The sequence below is a fragment of the Pseudochaenichthys georgianus genome, chromosome 2 (genome assembly GCF_902827115.2).
Source record: "Pseudochaenichthys georgianus chromosome 2, fPseGeo1.2, whole genome shotgun sequence".
NCBI classification, from domain to species: domain Eukaryota; kingdom Metazoa; phylum Chordata; class Actinopteri; order Perciformes; family Channichthyidae; genus Pseudochaenichthys; species Pseudochaenichthys georgianus.
The window spans coordinates 4,879,375-4,898,939 of NC_047504.1; the positions used below are offsets into that span (position 1 = coordinate 4,879,375).

The 19,565-nt window shown below is 42.3% G+C and overlaps 3 protein-coding genes across 5 annotated transcripts in view; 2 read left to right on the forward strand and 1 right to left on the reverse strand.

Moving 5' to 3' along the window:
* The window catches only part of LOC117458258 (vang-like protein 1), a 37,836-nt gene extending 34,206 nt beyond the window's left edge, over positions 1-3,630 (forward strand). For 2 of the 3 annotated variants that reach the window (XM_034098620.2, XM_034098638.2), the window contains 4 exons: positions 12-172; positions 2,415-2,562; positions 2,721-2,955; positions 3,275-3,630. In XM_034098620.2, the coding sequence (XP_033954511.1) occupies positions 12-172; positions 2,415-2,562; positions 2,721-2,955; positions 3,275-3,535 (805 nt within the window). In that variant the 3' untranslated portion in view covers positions 3,536-3,630. The remainder of the gene's footprint in view (positions 1-11; positions 173-2,414; positions 2,563-2,720; positions 2,956-3,274) is intronic. The other variant, XM_034098629.2, reaches the window with a different exon arrangement.
* Positions 3,631-7,801: 4,171 nt separating this feature from the next.
* Positions 7,802-13,329, reverse strand: LOC117458273 (calsequestrin-2-like). Its single transcript, XM_034098651.1, has 11 exons — positions 12,818-13,329; positions 11,290-11,374; positions 11,085-11,185; positions 10,659-10,767; positions 9,274-9,347; positions 9,048-9,178; positions 8,933-8,978; positions 8,794-8,848; positions 8,614-8,714; positions 8,463-8,537; positions 7,802-8,389 (listed from the first exon to the last, which is right to left on the reverse strand). Exons 1-11 carry the CDS (start codon positions 13,058-13,060, stop codon positions 8,180-8,182), a joined length of 1,230 nt encoding a protein of 409 aa, XP_033954542.1. The 5' UTR covers positions 13,061-13,329; the 3' UTR covers positions 7,802-8,179.
* Positions 13,330-13,603: 274 nt separating this feature from the next.
* On the forward strand, positions 13,604-19,406 carry poglut1 (protein O-glucosyltransferase 1). The gene is made up of 11 exons (XM_034098663.2): positions 13,604-13,731; positions 14,750-14,840; positions 14,964-15,107; positions 15,218-15,353; positions 15,625-15,746; positions 15,957-16,016; positions 16,163-16,262; positions 16,809-16,867; positions 16,976-17,143; positions 18,211-18,267; positions 18,353-19,406. Exons 1-11 carry the CDS (start codon positions 13,659-13,661, stop codon positions 18,507-18,509), a joined length of 1,167 nt encoding a protein of 388 aa, XP_033954554.1. The 5' UTR covers positions 13,604-13,658; the 3' UTR covers positions 18,510-19,406.
* Positions 19,407-19,565: the final 159 nt, after the last annotated feature.

The window sequence follows — 19,565 nt, forward strand, 5'->3', positions numbered from 1 at the left end:
CTCCCCCCCAGCATCCAGCGGGCGGCTCTGGCCGTCTTGGAGCACTACTACTGCGACTTCCCCGTCCACAACCCGGCGCTGCTCTCCGCCTCCAAGTCCCGCGCTGCCAAGCACCTGGCCGGCCTCAAGGTCTACAACGTGGATGGTGAGTTCCCAGCAGCCCTGGCTGAGGGTGAGTGGGACGCTCTTTGATCTTTGCCATGTGTCTTTAGGCGTGCTTTGGTTTCCCTCTGTGCTCCGGTGTGGTGGAGGTCTGCTTTCTCTGCTAATGCTACCCACATAGATGCTTGTGTCACACTCTGTTTGCTTATATAACTGCTGCAATAATTCACCGTCTCTGGGACAGGTGACCCGTCTAAAGCACATTTCAAGTCACTGCAGGATTTCCATGCAGCGCTGGAATGTCTGCCTGGGAGGGAGGACATAGATCTAAGATATAATTGTTGAAAATATTATAAATCATTTGTAGTGAATGGGCTGCAACACGCAATAAAGCCAGTGTGGTTATGTGATACCCGCGTCCTCTCTCCTCTCTGCGAACCCTTCATGAAGCCTTCAGAGACAAACTGAAGGCCCACCTGTTGGACAGTAAGTTAACACTGCTACTACCTGAAGCACCTCACTGCAGCCTCACTGTATACATCAACGCCCCTTCACTCACAGCTCTCCTGAGCATGCCACAGGTTGATGAAAGTCGTCACAGCAGCTATTGGAATGTAACACAAACCCTCTATATGAAATCATTGCCGTCCCTTAAGTGTGCTCAAGCTTCACTGAAGTGCACTAACTGTCCTTGTTCCTTCTTAAATGTTAGTGGGGGACAGTTGCGGAGAAACCCATGGTTACATCGTTCTTCTAATTTCTCTCTTGTGTCTCTTCCTCCTTCCTTTTCGCCCTGCAGCAGCTGCTCAGGGACGTTCTTCGCCTCTTTTTTTTACTTCCCACTCCGTCTTTCTTCCCTCAGCCGCGGCAGCAGTGTAATAAATAATCCCAACTCAGGGACAGGCAATCATCTTTCCATGATTAAACAGTGTTGAAGCCCTGAGCGCAAAGCGGCCATAACACTCAATTACACTGCTTCCAAATGTGCGCGGGTGATTCCACGATGCCTGACAAGCCATTTGGTTTCCTCAGCTCCGTCGTTGGAATTGGAAATGAATCCCTGCAGGATATATGGAAGCGTTTAAGTGCCTTCAACAAAGCAAATCAAACAAGTGAAATAACACACACACATTGTTAGATTTATGCTTTCACAACTAATCTGAAACATGAGTTATCTATTTTATTGGCTTTTTTAACGGAGTTCAATGTTGATTAATTCCACAGTCAAATGAAATCAGACAGATGTTTTTGAAATGATTAATATTGGCTATTGTATATGTTGTAGCCACACATAACAATAACAAATACAACGGAGAAGACTCTAGCCATGCGTGTTCTTACTTTAGGCAAGGCCATTTATTTGTATAGCACAATTCATACATTAATGCAATTCAAAGTGCTTTACAGAGAAAACACAATACATTGAGAGCTCTACAAGGGACTTTTACTTGAATGTAATGTTCAGTAGAAAGAAACAGGAAATGATGGCACGTTTTCTCATTTTTGCAAGATAACAATGATTAAATAATGATCATAACAATGGCGATTATTTCACACCTCCATTATTGTCTTTGGGAAATGAATTGTACTTGTTGAGTAATTTGTAACTTTCTTACTCTTATCTGATTGGCTGATTCAAGAGACATCGAGAAAGAATGAATATGTCCATTCTCGATTTAATAAATAGAGAATAATATGATGGGAAATGTGTGATCACGCTACTCGAGAGATGATGACATCAGCATTTAAAGTCGTCCGTGGTGCAACAGTTTCTCAAGTTGCCTGCTCCTCACATGGTTTTCCCCATAAATCCCATCTAAGTGCAGCAGTAACAGCGAGGGTGTAAAGACCCCCCCCCCCCCTCTGCCATGAATTATTCTGTTCACTCTCGATCCCCGTTAATAATTCAGCAGCCCTGCCCTCTTTAGCATCAAGCGGGGCTCATCGGCAGCCTGTAATTCCGAACATGTAAACTCGTGTTGCCCGAGACACTTCTTCTTTAATTGGCCTCCTGAAGGCAGCGCCGCAAAGGGAGGGTTTGCATATCAATATGTTGGTGCGCTTTCTAGGGTTTCCAATGATCACAGGACGATTAAAATTGACGACTTTGTGGCTTCTCGCCTCAGCTCCTGGGGATTTTATATTGCCGGTGATAAAGGCAAATGGACCGAGGTTTATGTGCATCCATAATCTACTGCTGCTCTAAAAGCATGTTGCACTTGATGTCGTCACCCCAGATGCCTTTGTTCCTGTACCTGTGGGGTATGCACGCTCTCGGTAAGCCCTCCTGTGCTCTCTGTGTGTCGGGACAGGTCCGGGGAACAACGCAGCAGAAGGAATGGCTCACTCTCAGTCCAGAGCCATGATCGCAGCCGCAGCCCGCCGCAGAGACACCAGCCACAACGAGCTGTACTACGAGGACGCGGAGCACGAGCGGCGCGTCCGCAAGCGCAAAGCACGGTAAGAACATCAAGCATGAATGGAGGAATGCTGCAAGGAATCTAAAATGAAGAGCCAGAAAAATGCATTTCTTTTGTTCCACGAGTGTAATCAGAGGTGGGAAGTAGTGGAGTTCAAATACTTTGTACTTTGTTCACTTCTGTTTGCCGTCTCCTCAGACTGGTGGTGGCGGTGGAGGAGGCGTTCACACACATCAAGCGCATGCAGGAGGAGGAGCAGAAGAAGACCCCGGTGGACGTGATGGACCCCCGGGAGGCGGCGCAGGCCATCTTCCCCTCCATGGCCCGCGCCCTGCAGAAGTACCTGAGGACCACCAAGCAGCAGCACTGCCACAGCATGGAGAGCATCCAGCAGCACCTGGCCTTCTGCATCACCAACAACATGACGCCCAAGGTCACACCTCTGACCTCAAGACATCACACTCACTTTAGCACAGGGGTGTCCAAACTGCGGACCAGGGGCCAAATGCGGCCCGTTGTCCAATGGATTTTGCTAAATTATAACTATACAATAATATATATATAGTATACAATAAACCTCAGGTCGGGTGAGTGGCCCAGTCCTTTGTGTATTTTTCTGTATGTTTCCCTTAGTGAAAAAAGTTTGGACACCCCCGCTTTAGCATAAAAAAATGATTTAGGATGTATATCTTTTTTTAAATAGAGTACCGTGGAATATAAAGTAAAGTGTGTTTATGTCCCTTCCCCCCCAGGCGTTCCTGGAGAGCTACCTGAGCGCGGGCCCCACCCTGCAGTACAGCCGGAGCCACTGGTTGGCCCGCCAGTGGACCCTGATCAGCGACGCCTCGGTCACCAGCGGCCTATCGGACGGCTGCGTCTTCCAGCTGAAGTGTGTAGACTTCTGCCTGGTCGTGACCACCAAGAAGATCCCGTACATCCAGATGTCGGAGGAGTACATCGACCCCAAGTCACACAAGTTTGTCCTGCGGCTACAGTCGGAAACCTCCGTGTAGCTCTCCAAACGCTCCCTTTTTTTATTCCTCACCCTGTCTCGGATGTTTTCACTTTGGGTTTGCAGTTTTTATTTTTTATATATTACATATGAATATATATTACACTCATGTTTGAATATATTGATCTTTATATGTTTGATTTGGATGAAATCAAAAGGATGGCGGTTTGACTCGGACGCGTGTATCTGTGTGTGCACGTGTGTCATGTTGTGTCAACACAATCACTCCTTCCTTTTGCTGGAGAGAAAACCACTAAGGACGTCGATTTTATGACTTGTATTTAAATATTTGAAACATGGACGAAGATGGTGCCCGTGTTGAAGAATCTGTACCCTCTTTTTGGACGCATCCATCTGGCGTAAAAACTTAAATCAGACTTTGTATCAAGTGCACAATTATGTTGGTTTCTAAATGAAAAGACAGAAAGGATGATCGCAGCCTGCTCAAAGAGGGCGTCAGACTGTTTTCCTCATCACTACCCCTACACCTGAAGAGCTCCATACACTTGGGTGCTTATTCTCTGATCTTCTCCAGGTGCAGTGGAGCAACATGAGGGATATTTCCACTCCAGTTGGGAACAACACACACATGTTAAACAACGATGCGGATCATGAGAGACGCTCATGGACGCATGCCCAAAAACATTTGCCCTGCCTCATCGGTTCACTAATCTTCTCCGGACGCGATGGAAGGGGAAAGCAGAGACAGGAATAACCATGTCACAAAAAAAAGTACTACTGAATACTCCCTGTGCGGGTTACTGAAGTTTAAATACTGTATATTCTCATATAAAAGGCCACATTTGATTATCCTTGACTGATCCCTGATCTAAACACTGCAGCTCGCATAGTCAATCTAGTATAATGAGTATTTCCACTGAACTGCATATATCAGTACAACAGTCAGGTCATGTTGTTGACATACAATATTGTTTTTATACTTTCGTACTCCTGCTCAATGTCAAACTACCGTCAACATTTCCTGATGTTTTTCACACTAAAAGCCCAGCTAAATGTGGTAAGCAAAGGTGTAACAAGTACAACTTTAAGGTACTTATACTTTACTGACGTTGTTTTTTAGTTTAGTGTGAAATATTGTACTTTTATTCTGATTTGCATTTCAATCATTTACATTTAAATGTCATTTATTTGACTATTTGTCGGGCAAATCACTTTGGTTTATTGTGACGGAATTTCCAATTTCTTCACAATTTTTAACCAAAGATATAGTTTGCTTAATCCGTAATGATTATAATCATAAATTAATTAATATAATAATTAATAATGATAATAGTTTAAACTGTCACAGGAAACCTTTCTGTAATGCATTTGTATAGTTATACTTACATACTTTTTAAAGGTAACATTTTCAAAACAGGACTTTGACTTTTCACTGTGTGATATTTATAATTGGAATAAAGTAAAGTACCTTCTCTACAACTACTGGTTAGCGCTCGACTGTAACAGCCAATTCATTTGGAAATTCTGGAGGAATGTGACAAGACCCTCTGCAGTGCTGTGGAAATACACATTACACTGAATTTGCCAACCCAACAGGGCTAAATAAGGGCCTATATTTGAGAATGTACAGTATTTAAAGTATGATTTTATCTTTCAGGGCTCACACAGTTCACTTGTATGACTAGCATACATGCAGTAAGAGATGATAAAGTGTGTGTGTGTGTGTGTGTGTGCGCGTGCGTGTGTGAAGGGCGGAACCTCCTTTTAACTAGTCTGTCTGGTTTTCTTTTTGTCTCACCTCTTACACAGTTTCTAAATATTTCTTTCACCTGATTAAGCCAGAAGAATGCAGTTCAATGAAGCTAAAGGCACAACAATGATCTGATCAGGCATATTAACTTAAGTATTAAAAGAGAACTTCTAGAAGAAAAGTGAGTGATGGTGATAATATCTTCTGTCTGAGAGCAGGGTTGTCCAGTGCTGCCCTCTGGCTGGGAAACCTGATATTGTCGGTGTGTGTGCCTGGACGAAGCACTGCTCATTTTAGCAAACGTTTCCACTATACACTTCTAACTTTTAAACCATCTTGGGAGAACTTTAAAAAACACACTTTTGCTGTTTTGAAAGGTCACATTTTGTACCGGCAGAGGAACTTTGTACGAACCCAATGTGACTGTGCCTCCTGTTTTTACACTGTATCTATTTATGTAAACATGCATGTGTGTCTGAATGTATATATATATGCCATTCAACATTCAAGTTCACACGACAACCCCCCCCCCCCCACACTCCTCTACATCTCCACCATGTGTCACGCTGTTGCCAGGTTACAGTCCTCTGTTGTGGGGACGGATACATGATGATGCTTTGGCGTTTGCAATTTAAGACATGGTTCAGTTTCACAGCATTAGCATTTGTAAAAACAATAAACATTTTTATGAACATTTGTAACATTGGACTTTTGATATCCCTACTTTTTCTACCTCCTTTTGTGATTTCCCAGAATGCCTCTCTTCAGTTATATGTGACTGGTTAGTGTGTGGACACTCAAACTAACCAAACATGCCTAATAGCTGCATTGCATTATGGTCTATCAAGGCTTTTGGTGTCATATAGTTTGAAACGTCTAAAAGGGTTTTTGTTTTTTTCTACCTTAAAAATGTGATTACGGTATTTGTAACATGATTGAAACGTTTTATTTATAGAACAATTATTTAATAACACTTGATCAAGGTATTCCTAATGGATTATTACTTTATATAATTGTATTTGATTAGCTGCCTGATTTCAAAACCATTGTATTGATCTATATATCATTTAACCCCTTCAACCATACATATAATCCACTTGAAATATCTTGACATGTAACATTTTCTATTAATTTATCAATTCTTTTTGGGGATTTATTTTGCCATCACTTGTATTTGCAACCAAACTGTACGATTGCAGTCCTTTCGAATCCAAATTAAGAGGTATTTTACATTATTTTGTCAATTTAAGGTGGTTTTACCTCTTTAAAACCTCTTAAAATTACACTTCCATAACGAGATACAAAGAACAACAGACTATTGTGACTATGGCATTAGGCTCATTATAAATCAAAGTTGACTGCTGATCATTTGATATTTCACCCTAAAATCTATCTTCATTGCATTTGTTTGCCATTGTAATTTCAGATGTGTTTCATGACCTCTCTATTCTCTCAGCCTCTCCATGTGCACTAACCCCCCTCCCCCCCCCCCCCCTCGGCTGCTGGCCTGCTAACACCCACTCTGTCGCTGCCCATTAAGCCTCTGCTCCTGCTGTGTGACATGTTGGAGCAAAATGGTCTTTTTTGGCCTTGATTTAGCGGCTTTTTGTTGCCACGAAGCTCAACGGTAATTGGCTTGCCATCAGCCTGTCAGAGAGCGTCGCAGCTGGGCCTTGTGGGCAAATGAATGTGGGTGTCCGGCGCTGGAAACAAACAACCTCGTACCCCTGAGAGCGGGAGCCGCCTGTCGGAACTCATCTGTCCCCGGCGTAATCCTCCCGTACCCTGCTCTGTCCGAGGAGCACATGTGGAGAGAGGGAAATGAAGGACATTTGCATCTTAATGGGATGTTGTCCTTCCTCTTCATTCCTTCCTCTCTATCTGCTTGGTAATGACTCGTGTGCAGAGTGAGAGTCTTGAACAGAAACCTTAGCACTCTAAACTGTTAAACCCTCACCCTCTCTTTGTGTTGCTGTCATCGCAGCACGGATGTGTTTGTGTGTGAGACTTCAATCCTTCAAACTTCAAACACCAGCACACTTGACATCAACATGATTATGTAAACCCCAGAACATCCTGACACTGTCTGCTTCCTTTTCCTCAGGAGAGAGCGTGTCACGTCTCCTTGCCTCGGGTCACGTTTAACACTTGGATGTTCTTATCTCAAATCTGGCTGCATGGATTATGTGTAAATCCCACAGTGTGACACACGCATCCTGTTTACATACACACACCTCCGGGGGAATAATCATTCATGCATGGCCCTGTATTATTAATTCATGGTATGTCCGCTCCTTATGCAGTTTGTCGGGCATTTCACCTCGTCTCCCCCAGCCCCTGCACTGCCGGGTCCCTTCTCCCATTAGGAGGCATAATGATGCTGAATTATTCACTGCTGTGTGAATAATTCAAGGAGAAAAACGCTCATTGGTTGAGGGAGAAAATGTCAATCTGCTGTCTTTAGCATCAGTCTGGACCCTGTTATTGAGCGAGGGAACTGTGTGTTCTCACACACCGTAAAACAGCGGAGGTGGTTCAAATGAAAACACTAGCAGGTTGTCGGAATATACTTTTATTCGGTTCTGAATTCATCACAAGAAAACAGTTCAAGTTATTTTCTAATCAGAAGAACGAAACACTTTTGGTATATTATTTTCACGTAGATAGACACAATCCCTCTTATTTTACCTTATCTCAACCTTAAACTTATGATCATTTTTGATATTAACACTATTAAGACTTATCTGACTGTAAGAATCTCAGTCTTAAGGAGCATTTTTTAGCTCTTTGTTTTCATGGCCTGCATTTTTATTAAACCATACATCCTTTTTTTTTACCCAAACAATTAGATAAAGAAATACTTTCTCAGAAATGTGGGTGTTGCCAGTTTTGACCCAGGTCTGACCTGGCTGGACACCCACCCTCAACAGTGAGTTAGTCATCTCCGTCCTCTTCCTCCTCCGAGTCCTGACTTTCGGAGCTGTCCTCTGGGACGTACCCTTCAGGGTCCTCCTGGTCGTCCATAGACTCATCGTCGTCCTCCGTGTTCACCCTCCCTGACAGGACGTCCTCTATCCAGTCCTCCAGCTCCTCAGGGGAAGGCAGGTCTTCATCGTTGGACATGTCCAGCCACACGCTGTCCGCCTGGAACACAGAAAGTTAAGGTAAGAGTTCATTCTCTAAGGTAACGACGTGTAAGAGTTCACTCATTACTTACATCTGTGACGTTGACCACACCAATCTGAGGTCGGAACAGGTCCAACTTGAAGGTTTTTTCCCAATACGTGGTCAGCTGAAGACAAACAGAGTTAGGTATCCGTGACAACAGTTTTGATACTACTTAATGCTAAGCTAATGATGAGACGGACCAGAGGGAAGTCATCGGGGTCGATCCAGACGATGCTGAGCTCTGGGTTGTTGGTGTTGTCTCTGGCCACGTCTTTCAGGATCTCCAGAAACTCATAGCCATCTGAGGAGGACAGAACAGAACCTGAGCTTTGGAACTACAACTTAAAAGGGAAACAAGAGCAAAATGAGAAGGCTGAAACCTGGATCTTCCTCCTCAGCAAACGCAACAATATGTATGCCGTCCATGTCATCCTCCTAGGAATGGAAAAACATTAGTATTCACCTTAAAACAATTATTTTAAATCATTTTAGTTGCGAACTCTTCTCAGGACTACTCACCCATGTTTCAAACATGTTCTCTGCCCGGAGCTTCCTCAAAGTCGCCCTGTAAAAGAGCTTATTTTCATAAAATGCTTGAACAATATTGAAAAAATCCTTGAAAAATACAACAAACCTTCGGTGCTGGTTAACAAAATCAACAATGTCCATCTCTGACAGAGGCCGGCCCGGCAGGATGGCCGGCTCCTCCATGAAGGGCTCGTAGAAATTCACCTCGTTCATCTTCAGGGAGAGATGTTTGGCCACCTGAAACACACAACATGCCAGGGTTTCATAATCAATCATGTCTACATTCTGCTATGTGAACATTCACACCATTCATGTTGTGCAGCGCAACTTACAGATTTACTAAATGTAGCGAAGAACTTGATGTAAGGTTGATATCGCTCTGAGGCCTCCTGAAAAGCTTTGTAGTCTGAGGAAAAGTAGACAGAGAGAGAGATGAGGAACCGGCAGAAGGCCAGATAAATGCTTTGTTGACATCCTGCTCACATCCCAACCATAATGTACAGTATGTCATCAGGAAGGCGAGCAGTGACACACTCGCTTCATTTAATTTGAGGATTCGACTGTATTCACCAGCAGGTAAAACGTCTCCCCAATACAGTTGTATGCGCTTATAACTCGCTCCTGGCTCTGCTCCATGCAAGGTCACAACCTTATCCCTATCTCTGTTTCTTATCCTATATCTAATAGAACTGCTCGGGTCTTGATAGATTGAGTGGGGAAGTTCATGAGATCTTTCTAGAGGGTTATCAAGAATAACTTTTATCCAATTACCTTTCCCCTCTCTGTCTGTGTCTGTGTTTTCTCTTGTTCCGATTAACCCAGACAAATATTTTTCTTGTTTTGTATCTATATCTACGCCGGGATCCGGAGTCGAGGCTGATCCTCTTGCTGTAGTCCTGTGTCTTGGATCCTCTATCCTGAGTTCTGGATTAAGTCGTGGACTTCGGGTCGTGGCTGAACCTGTCTCTGCGGTCCTGCCTTGGGTCTCGCCATGCTGCTTCCCTGATGGCTCCCACAGGACTGTAGCTGACATCCTCGTGGATTCATCTTCTTTTTACAGACACATGCATTTCCTAACATTCGGTCTATATGCTGTAAAATGTATTATCTCTTCGATTTACACACGGCATCTATTGCACGTCTGTCCGTCCTGGGAGAGGGATCCCTCCTCTGCTGCTCTCCCTGAGGTTTCTCCCATTGTTTCCCCTTAAACTGTGGGTTTTCTCTGGAAGTTTTTACTTGTACGATGTGAGGGTCTAAGGATAGAGGGTCTAAGGACAGAGGGTCTAAGGATAGAGGGTGTCGTTTTTCTCATACTGATATTCTGAACAATCTGTGCTGTTGTATTTGTTGTAAAGTGTCTCTACTTTAGGCTATTTTTATTTTATGTACAGCACTTTGGCTTGACCAAAAATCGTTTATAAATGTGCTATATAAATAAAACTTGATTTGATTTGATTTGAACCAAGGACTGAATATCGGACCAGATAGCATCTTCCCTGTCTCACTTTTTTTAGAGGAACTATAATTGCAGTTTGACCTGTTAGACAGAGAACTAGAAGCTATTTAAAGGGGACTGAGAGTCTGGAATCAGGTTTCCCTTTCGCATGATGTATAACTCCATTAGCCTCTGAAACCCATGAGGGACTGTGAGGCAAGTTAATGGGACAGAGAAGAGGTGTACATGGATTTATTCCCTGTGTTTCTTAACACTAACATGAATCTTCTCCCTTGAAATAGCCAATGAGGCGGATGTCTTCCTCCATCCTCTCGAAGGCTCGCAGCTCCATGGCGTTATTGAGCATTTCTACTGGGTCCTCCAGCACCTTGGGGGCAGTAAAAAAAAACAGGTCAGTGATTTTGACTTCAAATCTTTGAGATAGCAGTTAACGACCACTCCCATGATGCATCTGTGAACATTTAAGTGTGGGAAAACCCTCCTAATTTGCAACTCGTTTCCCCAAAATATAAAATCATTATGGGAACTCATGTGAAAATGTCACAGATTATGACTCTGATAAGAGATACCTTTAGGGGAACATGACATGAAAGATTCTCTTCTCTTGCTAACTTCAGCATTCCCTTTCTCAATTGATTCCAATATTACACATTTAAAACATATCAGGTTAAGATTTCCACTCACATCCAGCAGAAACTCCACCAGTGTGTCTGCGGAGAGCTCTCCATCAAACTCAATGACACGGTCGTCCTTGAACACGTACAAGCTGCCCACCTCTTCAAGACCTAATGGAGAATATAGCCGAGTAGCAAAGACAGTAGTTCAAATAGTATCAGGGAAAGCAAAGTCATACACACGGAATGGAATGATGCAGACAGATGAGTCTTACCCAGCTTTTTGGCTACTTTCGCATCCTTCTGGGAGTCCACCATCCCAAAGCCGATGTCTTTGTCCTCCAGCACCTGAGCTGTGAGCTGGGTGGTCACACAGACAAATGTCAGTCAGCATATGACTTATCACGTAAGCTATGCATTTGTGTGTGTGTGTGTGTGTGTGTGTGTGTGTGTGTGTGTGTGTGTGTGTGTGTGTGTGTGTGTGTGTGTGTGTGTGTGTGTGTGTGTGTGTGTGTGTGTGTGTGTGTGTGTGTGTGTGTGTGTGTGTGTGTGTGTGTGTGTGTGTGTGTGTGTGTGTGTGTGTGAGATTTTAGTCAGAGTGAGTCAGGACTGCTTAAGGAAAAAAGCAGATATAAAGAGAGACTTTGATTTTGAACTGAATGTTATTCTGTTTTCAGTGCATGACAGGAATGCAAAAGCTATAATGAAAAGGTAAAGACACGGGCCCGCTTTTAGCTCATTAATGTGGAAAAAAAGTATTTCTAGTTCAACGCCAGATAGTAAAGAGTTTTGGGAGCAAGCTATAATTACTCAAATGACCTAGAAACAATCCCTAGACACATAGGACACACAGAGGAGGGCCCATTATGGGATTAAATGACTTCCTGTCAGTGAAGAATGTGCAGGTGACACATGTGTGACACATAATGCAGGCAGAGGAAGAATGATGCCTTCAGTGTCTGGTTTTCCTGTCCGTAATTTTTTTTGACAGGTTAGAGTCATACGTGCATGGAGGCTGCAAGTGTAGCCCCAGGGATATAAGCTCTATGTGACATGAGATATGTCGGGGAAACATACACTATGTCACAACACACGTCTTCCATCAGTAATGGTGTCTTTTCGGCAGGATTCAGGTGCATACCTGAACTTGAAGAAGTCAACGATGGTGTCTGAGAAATTACAGATTTGTAGTAAAAGGGTGGAAAACGTATGGCTAACTATTATCATAATTGATGAATTGTTTATGCCATTTATGAAGCAAGAAGACTAAATGCTACTTGCTACTGGTATGCTCATTGGCTAATAATAACCATATTTAATTCAGGCTGATGGCATGGAATGAGTTTTGTAGTTCCTGAATCAAACCTGAATCGACTGAAAATGTATCAGAAACTTTTAGGATAATTTATTAATTATTTCAGTAATATTTTTTTTCAAATGCAAAATGTTTTTGTTCTGTTTTATATAAATGTCAATTAATTTAACAGAAATGTCAGACATTGATGGCTGTCCATCAAACAGATGTTAAGATATTTCATCCAACTGACTTACAATTGATGACTAACATTATTAACTGCAGTAATACCAAATTATTAAATCATTTCCCAACCAATAATAAAGAAAGTTGTTTTTCTGAAATAAGATGCAGAGTTTTACGGACCATTGAAACACATTACAGTTATTTCAGACTTTTTCTATAAAAGAGAGAATATCAGTCTACCATGACCTTTACTTTAACACTGTTTCTTTGTGGTTCTCTGTGTCTCTCCTCCTCCTCCTCCTCCTCCTCCTCCTCCTCCTCACCTCCAGCACCAGCTCGGTCATCTGGAACCTCTTCTGCAGGCCTTTGTTGGCGGGCAGCGGCTCGTGGTAGAAGAGGCACAGCAGGTCGTATCTCTTCAGGGCCTTCTTGTAGTTGCGCTCGTTGATGTCCAGCACCCTGTCCTTCCCGTCAAAATTGGGGAACTCAAGACCTTCCTCAGCACAGCAAAGGGAAAACAAGCAAAGGCAAAGGCCAGAGAGCAGAGAGAGACATATTTGGTGCATTGTTGCTCAGTAATTTACGTGTTTCCACGCTTTTTGTCTGCCGAGAAGTTAAAGAACTGCCTAGCAAAAATGAAAAGTTCTTACAAAAATGTCATCCCTATTTCCTCTGTCTCTTTCTGCTTCTCTCTCTCTCTCTCTCTCTCGCCACCTGTCTCCTCCTCTCTGTCACTCAGTCTCTTTCTTTCCTCCTCTTCTCTCCCCAACTCATCTTAACAACCCATGGACAATCATCCAGTCATCTATGCCCTTGACATACATTGTTCAATTAGAACAGAGGAACCGTGGGGATTTAATCACCCTTTAATTGTATAATACTATGCACTGGAAAATAAGATGTCATGCTTTAAATTAATAAAGATTGGTTTATTGATTCATTTATCAGACAGGCAGAATGTGTATTATGCAAAGAGAGATTGTGTGAGCAGTATTCCTTTAATGAAAAAGTAAGCAAGTCTTCTAAACGTTACGGTAGTGTAACCTTTAAATGAATTTCGAAGTGCGCTTTACCGTACCGACTGCATTCAGCCCAGAGTAGTAGATCACAGATCAGCGCTTTGTTGCTCGTCCTCTCAGACATAGCTGGAGGATAGAGAGAGAAATGGAGCGCTTTTGGCTGTGGAGGGTTTTAATACTGTTGCAACTTTGTCTTTTATGTTTTGTTCCTGCCTCAGGTAATACATGTTTTAAAAAATACGACTCATGAAATCTTTTTTTAGAAAGTGGCTGTACGACTTGAGTGCATTTAGTTTCGCTGTACCTACTTGAGATAACTTTTGATGTTGGGAGTCATTCATCACTTCACGAGCTAGCTGACTAGCCTGTGAGCTAACTCCACTAAGCGAACTGTGTTCACTTTAAGGGTTGCATTAGCTCTGGTTAAAAGTTGTGCCTACATTGACATTTTAAAATAAGATTCGTATTAATTAAATGGTTACATTAATTAAGACGTTTTCGTTTTTTGGCAACAGGTCAGCTAAGGGTAGTTAGCTCTAACAAATGTTCTGGTTTTCTGCGCTCCGTTTACTCAGACAAACTAAAACAGTAACGTTTATGCTGTCTTGATATAATGTGTGGAACAGGAAATAAAACGATGCACAATTCAAGATATTTTAGGCTATTTTTTAAGGTAAAACGAAGTCCAGGCTGACCCACAGGCATAGTCTGTATTTACTCTCATGTAAAAATAAACACTGCTAACATGTGACAACACAACACTTAACATTGAGGCAAATAAAAGTATTATTTTCAAATAAGGCAAATAAAAGTATTATTATTATTATTATTAAGTCCTGTCTTTACAGGAATATAAACTGGGCTTTATGAATGTCAATTTACTCCTAGAAAGAATTTCCCCTGAAAAAGATGATTCCTTATTTATTTATTAGTATGCGTATGCGTATGCATTTTAATATGTATTGCTAGCAAAGAGGCTGGCTCCTTTTATCCTGTATTGCATTTCATCAGCTTCAGGATTCCACTAGTAATGCCATTTATTGGCGTTTTAATATACTTTAAGTGACCTGACTTGTTCATAGTTGTATCTCTGGTCTTGTTTGGGACAGGGTCATGGGGGATACTAACGCAATAAGCTCTCTCTCACATGATGGGATGAATCAGCCTTGGAAGCGGTAAACGCTAGGAATCTTAATCCAATATAAATTTATATTCTGACATTTGCATTTATTTCAGGCCAACCGTGGAAGAACATTAGAGACAGCATTTCTGATGCTGTGAAAGAACACACTCCCTGCAATCCTGTCAACTGCAGCTGCCATCTGAGGTGAGTGAGAGGACAATGTGTGCTTGCTTTTCTTGTACATATGGTTGAATCACTACTGTGCCAGTTGAATATTTGTATTACGAAATGTGGATTTTTGATGATTTTTTTTATGTCGGTTTTCAGCGTCCTTCTAGGTGACCTGCAGCCTTTTAAAGGATTCATCTCTGAGGATGTCATGGCTGCGACTGTTCAGAGAGGCGTGGGCACACACTACCAGATCATCGGACACAAGCTGTACAGAGAACGCAACTGCATGTTTCCTGCCAGGTGAGGAGAGACATTTCACCTTTCTATTGGACTCTGTGGGGGAAGGAACACTTTGCCCTCTAAGTGTAAGCTGACTAAAAGATCAGTCTATACATCTGTTCTCTTTCCAGGTGCAGTGGGGTGGAGCATTTCATCCTGGAGGTGATTGACAGGTTACCTGACCTGGAGATGGTGGTGAATGTCAGAGATTACCCACAAGTCCCCAGCTGGGTGAAGCCCACCCTGCCTGTCTTCTCTTTCAGTAAGGTCAGACAGTAACTTCATTTACATGTGAACACACACACACACACACACACACACACACACACACACACACACACACACACACACACACACACACACACACACACACACACACACACACACACACACACACACACACACACACACACACACACACACACACACACACACACACACACACACACACACACACACACACACACACACACACACACACACACACACACACACACACAGTTTATTAACTACAATTACTGGTGTTTGATTTGTGTAGACGGCAGACTACCAGGACATCATGTACCCTGCGTGGACATTTTGGGAGGGGGGGCCTGCCGTGTGGCCCATATACCCCACTGGACTGGGGCGATGGGACCTGATGAGGGACGACCTTAAAAAGTAATATTTAGCATCTCATTTGCTCTCCTCTTTAGGTTTTAACATCAACATAATACTAGTCTTGTTGCAGTTTGATCCACTTAATGAGATGTCTAAAAAACATTTGTAATGGCATAATTCAAGAAATTGATAAATGGAACGCCTAAATAACAATAGTTTGCAGCACAGTATCACTTCAGTGTGCTTTAACCATGTGATGTGTTGTGCTAGGTCTGCAGCTCAGTGGCCGTGGAATCAGAAAGAGTCCAGAGGATTCTTCAGAGGCTCCAGGTCAGTCTTGAGACTCGAACAAGAATCCAAATGTTTTAATGTCACTCAAAAACCCTTTACTCAACTATCTTCTTACCACAGTTGGCAGCAAAGTCCCCACCTCCTCTAAAGTCATTCTCTTCTGTATATTTCTTTGACTTTGATAGAACCAGTGCAGAGCGCGACCCTCTGATCCTCCTCTCCAGAGAGGCTCCAGAGCTGGTGGACGCAGAGTACACCAAGAACCAGGCCTGGAAGTCTGAAAGGGTCAGTAAACACACCTGGGTCCATACACACACACACCTGGGTCCACACACACACACACCTGGGTCCATACACACACAATGCAGGGAACCTATGGGTGCTGGAAATCCTTGAAAACATTAGGATTGTTGATGTGGTGTTTCCAAGTTGTTCTTGGATTTGGAATCAAGTGCTCAAAATGTAGGTTATAAAAAATGACATGATTATTTGAATTAGTAACTCTTCTGTAACCAAACATCATTTGGGTTATTATAGCACCAACAGATCTAATTTAATAGTGAAATAATAAGTATACTCTACTTTGTGAAAGCGCTTACGGTTAACTTTCAAAAATGTGTTGGAATTCATTTAAGAGCCAGATTATAAAATATAATATCAAATATCTCCCTTATGTTGACCCTTCCTAACGATGGTTGAGTAGAAAGCAGAAAAACACAGCCGTTTTTTGTATTTGTACCCTTTTATTATTTTCTTTTATATTTAATCAAAAGTGAAATCTGAAAGTCTGTGATAATTATTTACCAACCTGTGTTTTCCTCTCTGTGTTAGGACACACTGGGGAGACCCCCTGCCAAAGAAATCCCCCTGGTGGATCACTGCAAATACAAGTGAGCAGGATTTTGAATGACGGACGTTTTAAGATTTACTGACGGTCTGCAAAAATAATGCTGATTTGATCTCAACCATCTCCCCTGTCTTTGTCTATCCGCCTGCAGATATTTATTCAACTTCCGAGGCGTGGCGGCCAGCTTCCGCTTCAAACACCTCTTCCTCTGCGGGGCTCTGGTGTTCCATGTTGGGGATGAATGGCAGGAGTTCTTCTACCCTCAGCTGCGGCCCTGGGTCCATTACATCCCCGTGCAGCAGGACCTATCGGATGTCAGGTATATTGTCGGACATTTCCTTGCTGATAACTTTGTGGTCAGATGTCGGAAATAAGGGGTGTTTCTCAATGTCGAGGAAGGATGCTCCAGAGCCACTATTTCAAGGATGCTACGTCATCGAGTCCCGCCGAAGGACTGTTCCAATGTCCAGCATACTTGGAATTCTACCGAGCCCGGCGTCCTTCGTAGCGAGACATTTCGAGCCTGCACATGTGTATCCTCCGCGGTCTTAAAATCCCCACAATGCTTTGCGCACGGACCAATTTCCAAATCTTTGGCGGAAATCGTGCTCCATTTAAGGCGGGGCCTCGCATATGACGCACACCTGTTAGCCTTTTCCACCATTATTCGTTTTCCGTGGCTAGGAAGTACTCTTGCCACGCTTCTGAAGGAAATGACTCGGAAGACATGTCCTACCAAGGAAGCGTCCTCGACATTGAGAAACACCCAAGGTCTGTGTTTGACACACGCTGAAGGGACTTTCAGGTTTTGTTCAACAACATAAACAACAAAATCACAAACACCTCACTGGTGAAGTAAAAATCAGACAGTTAACAACAGATAACCCTCTCAGTAAAGAGTAGGACAACAATAAGACACCATTTATAAATACATTACATAAAAACATTTTTAAAAAGTGCAGGAGAAGTGGAATATTGCAAATTGCAGGCTGAGTTTAAAGAACATATATGTTTTCAGTTGTCATTCAAGTAGGTCTCTAAAGATGTTTGGCAGTGTAATGGATAAAAGCTGCTTCCCCAATCATATGTTGTGGTTCTTTTGTAATATTTAAAAAGCCTGTAATCTGTGATACAAGATTGATGTATGTCAGCGCTATATAATTACACATGTGAAGGTGTTACAGTCGTAAAACCTGATAGTCCCAGACGTGTGACTGATTAATGAAGATCATAAATGCGCAGGTCGGTACTTGAATGAATGTATTTGGCACAAAAGGCATTTTGTTTTCATGTTCTCAGGGTGTGAATTCTCATATATGAAGGTGTGAATCTCCTTTGTATGCACGCTAAACGTTGATATGTCTTTTACATGTTCTCTCTCCTCAGGGAACTGCTACAGTTTGTCAAAGAGAACGATGACATTGCACAGGAGATCGCCTCAAGGTCTCATATTTTAACATTTGTGTTTGAACTGAAAGTGAGATAACGGCGAACGGCACACTGACTGCAGTTGTGTGTTTCCTCACAGGGGTAAGGAGTTCATCCTGGAGCACCTGCGGATGAAAGACGTTTCCTGCTACTGGGAGAGACTCCTCACTGATTTCAGCAGTCTCCTCACCTACAAACCAAAACTGAATAGCAACTACAACCAGATCGTGCACAGAGCGGGCAGGACGGAGTTATGAGAGGCTCTGCAGTGAAGGACTCTCAAACATGAATGTAATCACGCACCACAACATCATTCTACTTTAAAGGCAACACGTAGGTCCCAGATTTCACATCACATCAAACCACTTTCCAAAAGCCGCTGTAAAATGGGACTTTTAATTGAATTATAATCATCATCTTGGATATCAGAATTCTTTGGTTTTAATTTCTTTATGTCACTTTTGTCTGCTGCTTAAATATCTACAAAAGTTGTACCGATAAAGATAATAATAATAATAGTTACACATGCCATGCTGTTACATATCTAATGCAGTCTACCAGTGGGAGGATTAAGCCCCATAAAGAACTGTTGGCCTTCTAGTATGTTGAATAATATGGGAAACACTGAGAACCATGAGCTAAAATTCCATATTTAATCCCTGTTAATAGTAATGTAATGGTCAAAAATCTATTTGTTACACTCTCCTCTACTGGACATCTTGGGAAACTACAGCATCCCTTTACCAAGTGGCATTAGAACATGTACTTTTACTTGTTGAACAATTATGCTTAGATTTTTTTCCTTCAACATTTCATTCCAAGTGCCAGCAGTAAGCAATAATGAATATATTTTGATCTGTGGAGTTTCCAAGAAACACTAATTGTTTTTCCTTTTGAAAAGAATGTGTGTTACGAGATGATAGACGGTGTGTAGTTGATGCAGGATCATGTTGAATATGTTGTAATATTTACATTGTAATGCATACAAGCTGATTCTCACCCATGTAAGGTTATTTTTGACACTATTAAAGTGAAGATCACTATCACAGTATGTACAGTAGATGCGACCAGAAAGATGTGAAGAGGTATCCGTTTTAAGTGTGAGGTGCAGGATTTTTGTTTTTATGCCAATAAACAGTTTAGTTCTTAAACCATTTCTGCCTGCAACTCTAATTTTGACATTTAAAATGGGTCAAACCAGCTTTAAAGAGTTTTTCTTATCATACATGGGCACATGATGGAACTACCGTTTACTATGTATTATAGGAAAAACAGTAGTCCCATATACACAGAAACTAATACAGTGTGTGTTA

Excerpts from the sequence above, each read along its gene's own strand:
- poglut1 (XM_034098663.2), top strand. The coding sequence starts at position 13,659 with ATGGAGCGCTTTTGGCTGTGGAGGGTTTTAATACTGTTGCAACTTTGT. Across the intron at positions 15,354-15,624 it reads CTGTCTTCTCTTTCAGTAAG|ACGGCAGACTACCAGGACAT; the intron begins GTCAGACAGTAA and ends TGATTTGTGTAG. Across the intron at positions 16,263-16,808 it reads AGGCCTGGAAGTCTGAAAGG|GACACACTGGGGAGACCCCC; the intron begins GTCAGTAAACAC and ends TCTCTGTGTTAG.
- LOC117458273 (XM_034098651.1), bottom strand. The coding sequence starts at position 13,060 with ATGCACCAAATATGTCTCTCTCTGCTCTCTGGCCTTTGCCTTTGCTTG. Across the intron at positions 11,186-11,289 it reads GAAAGTAGCCAAAAAGCTGG|GTCTTGAAGAGGTGGGCAGC; the intron begins GTAAGACTCATC and ends ATTCTCCATTAG. Across the intron at positions 8,538-8,613 it reads ACCCCGATGACTTCCCTCTG|CTGACCACGTATTGGGAAAA; the intron begins GTCCGTCTCATC and ends GTTTGTCTTCAG.